Source organism: Lactuca sativa, chromosome 2, assembly GCF_002870075.4.
Source record: "Lactuca sativa cultivar Salinas chromosome 2, Lsat_Salinas_v11, whole genome shotgun sequence".
NCBI lineage: Eukaryota > Viridiplantae > Streptophyta > Magnoliopsida > Asterales > Asteraceae > Lactuca > Lactuca sativa.
In genome coordinates this window covers 179,532,816-179,538,126 of record NC_056624.2, presented here as the reverse complement: position 1 = coordinate 179,538,126, position 5,311 = coordinate 179,532,816, and the positions used below count along the sequence as shown (strand labels likewise).

Below are 5,311 nucleotides of genomic sequence, written 5' to 3'. Positions count from 1 at the left end.
GGTAAGGGTAGTGAGAAAAGCAAAGAGATATTGGGAAATGTGACTAAGACTCTTGAAGATATGTTTAACCATTACAAGGGCAAAGCGGAAAAAACAAATGTACAAAAAACACGTGATAATGTTCTTAGTGAAAATTCAAGTAGCTTTGGTAAGAGGGATATAGATTTGGAGCTAGAATTTGACAAAATTGATGAAGAGGGTCAAGATACCAAGACTGAGGTGGAGATCTACATAGCGGATGGAAGGGAAAAAAGGGACCAAAATTTTGACCTTTTGGGGTGGTGGAAAGTGAATTCAATCAAGTCCCCTATACTTTCTACATTAGCTAGACATGTTTTAGCAATGCCTATCTCGACGGTTGCATCAGAGTCGGCGTTTAGTACGAGTGGGAGAGTTATTGATAAGTATAGGAGTTCACTTAACTCCGACACTGCAAAAGCTTTAATTTGTACACAAGATTGGATAAGGTGTTTATAGGTGGATCTTGAGCTTGGTTGTACTGTGAAGAGGAAAGACATCGATGCACTTAATGAGAAGATGGCAGGTTTAAAAGTTGGTAAAGTTTTTTCCATATGTTTGTACTTCATATTATAATTATGATTAATGGTAGTTTATAATTTTGTATACTAATATTTTCATTTTTTTTTAAGTAGACCACAAAAATTCTTCCAAGGATGTTCAAGAAGATTAAGATTAATGGTGGCTTATGTATGTTTTTTTTTATTGGTGATAGAAACATGTCTAGGATTTTTAAGAAAGTTTGAATTGTAATGGGTATTATTTAATTGTTTTGATGAAATTTGAATTGTGGTTGGATGAAACTTAAATTAAGATGTTTTGTTGTTTAATGTTTTGAATTTAGTATGTTGAAGTTAGACGTTGTGGAAATTTATCAATTTTATCATCATATGATTTTTATTGTTTAGTTTTTGGTGTGTAAATGGTAGTTATGTAAGTGTTAGACATATTGTTAATTGTTTGAATGAAATGAATTCAATATAACATAATAAAATACAACTTGAAAGAATAAAAATGGAAAAAAATTGTGATTTATTTGCAATGAAAATCTAGAAATAAATGAAAGTCAACTAAATTTTTTGTTTTGAACATGAAAAACCGTACCTTTTTAACCGAAAAAACCACACCACCTCATTTTGTGGTTAAAAACCGAAACCGCACCGAAATAACCGCAAAACCGAACCGAATCAAAACCGTAATTTTCGGTTTCTGACTTTAAAAAACAGCAATTTGCGGTTGCGGTTGCGGTTTTATACAAAAACCGCACCGAACCGCATCATGCTCACCCTTAATTTTTGGTATCAATTATTTTATGTTGATTTGGTAATTGTCTTTATGTACCAAGTGCAAGAAATAACAATGTACTTTTGGTATTTCTTGTATTTAAGTGCATGACATAACAATGTGCTTTGGTAGTTATTGTTTTTGTTGATAGTTGATTTATAAGTTTATATATGCTGTTAATTATTATGTAGTTGGAAAATCATCGTGTAATGTTCAACGACCCGACGTGTAAGGAAGAATTTTATGCGCTTTTTCATTCGGGAAAACCAACAAGTGATGATCAAAGAGGAAATGAGGGGAGTGGAGATGATGGTTCGTGGGATTAGTTTATGTTTTATTAGACTTATTATGACATAACTTTACAATATTTTTGTTGTTTATTTTGGTATTTGTATGAAATTATAACACTTTGATACTTAATTAACTGGATGTCGTTATAACACTTTGATACTTAACTGGATGTCGTTATGTAATCTTGTTGTTTATTTTCATGTTTTATGCGTTTAACGGCTACACTATTACCGGCGACACGGATTAATCCTGACGACAATAGATATTATCGACGACGATGTTATTAACGACGACATTTTGATCAATAGCGACGGGGTAATAGCGGCAACTTGTCACTGTTATTTCTTTTATCGGCGAGTAAGCTAACTTTTAGTGGCGATTATTGTCGCCGCTAATAATTGTTTTTTTCTAGTGGATACCACTGACACCAAATAATACCCATAAAGAACGCTAACTGCCACCAACATCTGATATTACATTCCTTCGTAGTGATTGCGAGATGGACTCATGTGTTCCAGAAGTCATTTATTTTTAGTAGCTTATGTATGGTACGGTATATTCAGTCTCTTAAAATGTTATAGTGCATTTGTTTAGGGGAAGCCCGATTAAACATTACTTTAAGTAAATTAAACTTGTACACTATTATTTAAATGGTAAAAATGATGTCTGCGCATCTAAGGTTTCTCGGATGTTTGTATATTCACACGTAAAAATACTCAAGAAAGAGTATGGAGTGGTGGTTCCGATACATATACACATACCAAATGTGGAGTGTGTATTAGACTATTAGTTGGTAAGAAAACAAAGACCTTGAATGTTTTGTTAAGATATGTGTAATTCGTCGATGATTTTATGATATTAACACGAATTTTTCAAAATCATCGATCCGATAGAATCCATTGTTAATGTAGTAATGTGTCCTAATCTATGGGTAGTTAAGGCTTTTATTCAAATATTAAATTCCAATATTATACTTTGGATTAAATTCATTCGACAGAATTAATTAGTTATAGGGTTTTAATTTAACCCAGTCACCTGTGATGACATGTTGTACTTTAGTGATGAAGAAAGAAGGTCTGGACATTGGACATGGCTGCAGAAACACACACACTCTCTCTCTCTCCCTCTCGATAAGATCCACATGGGAGTCAGTATATGCTTTCCGGCATTCAAACACGTGTCCGTAGCTTACACGGCAAGGCGTCAGTTTTCTTCTTCTGCTGCTTGTACCTTCTTCACCAACGCCTTCCAACTCCCACCGAGCTCCGGCATCAACCAAATTACCAAACCACCATTTTCATTCCATAAACATTTTCATTTTCTTAACATAACTATAATCATCTATCTATTGATCATGTTAAAATCAATCAAAAAGTAATTTTGAGAATTAATTAAAATCAAAGTTAATTACCAGTGGTGGAATCGAATATCATTACTATATATGAATTATATAACAACGATTTAAAAAGCACACAACACTACGGCATACTTTTTCACAGCGTCGTTCTTCCTCGTTTAGGGTTAGCTGCTGTTGGTAGCCAGAAAAGCTTCAAATAATTCATCAAAACAAAAATGCTCATTAATTTATTCTTCATCGATCATCTTAATTAATCCTCATTTTCCTGGCGTTAGTTCAACCCAATCGTATCGACCTTTTAAAGGAATATCATTTACAATGTCGTAATTATACCTGCGAATGATATATAGCACCGTTAATTAATGTTATTCATCAGCTACTATACGTTAGTTTTTCTTAGAAGATTCCTACACAAGAAATGAAAGAAGCTAAATAAATTACTCACTTGTCTTTAAACCGTTTGTTAAGGTCTTCCTCTGCAGCCGCAAAGAAGGCTTCAAGTTCCGCTTCAGGTGGCATCTTCTCCGGCGACAAAACTGTACGGCAAGGATTAACCATTTCCGGTGACGGCTTTGCTGTACATGATTCCAGTTCGCCTGATTCCGCCTTGAGCTCCTTCTTAGGTGTGCTGAAAGAACCGGCCATCAAGTTAAAAGAAGAAGGAGATCGCTTGGATAGAGGAGAGAAGAAATTAAAGAGTTAAAACATGTATACATAAATGAGCTAATTGAAATGGCATTAATTGAAAACCTTTCGCTTCCGTTTAATTTATGTCTGGCGGATGTTTCAGTTCCAAAACTCTTCTGCAAATTTGAAACCGAGAAACCATTAAAACTGTGTAAAATTAAATAACAATGATGATAGAAGTAAAGATGAATCAAATAAAGAATAGAAAAGAGTGTTCAAACATTAATTACCTCCAGATCCGCAACTTTCACTTTCTCCATTGATCCAGTAACACCACCGGATTTAAGGTTCGCGGAGGCATTGAAGGAATCGCTTGGATCCTCCTCCTCCTCATGTGCCGATTTAACGTAATCAATATCACACCGAGTTTTAGTTTGTTCAGATGTTAACGACGGCGACCTCGATTTCTCATTACCGACCTTTCTCCTCTTCACTGCTCCCGAATTATCCTCCGTCTCCTCCGCCACCACCGCCATAGCTCGAGCTCTAGTTCTGACTCCTGCCTGTGTAACCTCCATTACCACAACCACACCAACTCAGAATGCTATACCTCGCTAATCCCTTACTAACTTCTTCCATTCCTCATTCTTCATATGATTCCGCTCTTACGTCAGTTCTTCAATCTAGAACGAAATCTCCAGTTGTATTTCTGTTTTCTTTTTCTCGAGAGAATGAAAACGATGACGATGGTGACGACGCTAATGCCAGAGATTCCCTTTTGATAGCTTCTGATCACTCGTGTGGTCCTCACTTTTACACACACTCTCTCACCTTGGTGTTAGTGTTAGGACTCAAAAGAGAGTATGTAGGCCGTATATATCCACAATTATACTACTGACTACAAAAGTCCAACATATAAAAATTCATATTTCAAAGTATTCCAGATATCTTAACGAAGCTATCGTTCTTTAATCTCTACAGAAAACAATTCTCCAGCTTAAATGGCGCCACGTATACGCATTTACCGGTGATAGCCGGTAAACAGCCGAACGGAATTTGAGAAAACAGATGCCACTCATCATGCAGTTATGGTCACACACTCACACTTGCATCATTTTCGAATCTCGTTCTGTTTGGATTTGATTTTTAATAATTGCATGTCTAAAATTACTGTTTTGTCCCTGTAAATTTGCTCAGTATATATACTACAACATTTTTTATTCTTTAAAACATCAATATATACACAAGTCATCTCTTTCTTAATAAATTATTATATATTTTTATAATAAATCTAATGTGGCATCTGTTAAGTAAAAAAAAGAAGATAAAGGTAATATTTGTAAGGATTGTATGACTGGTTCTGCGGATAAACTTTAAAAGTGTTAAATTCTATGATTGGTTTTATTTCACTTCTTGTTTGAAAACAGAAACAAAATAAATGTTGATATTGACAAGATTGATGTTTACATGTTAGAAACTGTCTTTTCAAGTAGTAGTACTTCTGATGTAATGATCCATTTTTACCTGAAAGTAAATATTTATTGAAAAGATAATAGGATATTGGCCACCTAGGTTATTAAGTATGTACGACTTATATGTAGCATATTTTGTACAGCTATGGAGACCCACTATATCAATGTCTAAGGAATTGTTAAAAGAAAATGTCTATATTCAATATGATGGTACGTACATGATACATATTGACAATCAAGTTAGATGTGATGCTAAGAGATC

General features: G+C 34.5%; 1 protein-coding gene across 1 annotated transcript; it reads right to left on the bottom strand.

Annotated features, from left to right (window-relative positions):
• Window positions 1-2,956: 2,956 nt before the first annotated feature.
• On the bottom strand, window positions 2,957-4,546 carry LOC111876716 (cyclin-dependent kinase inhibitor 7). The gene is made up of 4 exons (XM_023873291.3): window positions 3,868-4,546; window positions 3,701-3,753; window positions 3,396-3,578; window positions 2,957-3,283 (listed from the first exon to the last, which is right to left on the bottom strand). The coding sequence occupies exons 1-4, from the start codon at window positions 4,153-4,155 to the stop codon at window positions 3,208-3,210; spliced, it is 600 nt and encodes a 199-aa protein (XP_023729059.1). The 5' UTR covers window positions 4,156-4,546; the 3' UTR covers window positions 2,957-3,207.
• Window positions 4,547-5,311: the final 765 nt, after the last annotated feature.

Coding starts and splice junctions, on each gene's coding strand:
- LOC111876716 (XM_023873291.3), bottom strand. CDS start 4,155: ATGGAGGTTACACAGGCAGGAGTCAGAACTAGAGCTCGAGCTATGGCG. Junction 3,579..3,700: donor AAATTAAACGGAAGCGAAAG/GTTTTCAATTAA, acceptor CGGTTCTTTCAG/CACACCTAAGAAGGAGCTCA. Junction 3,284..3,395: donor AACAAACGGTTTAAAGACAA/GTGAGTAATTTA, acceptor TATCATTCGCAG/GTATAATTACGACATTGTAA.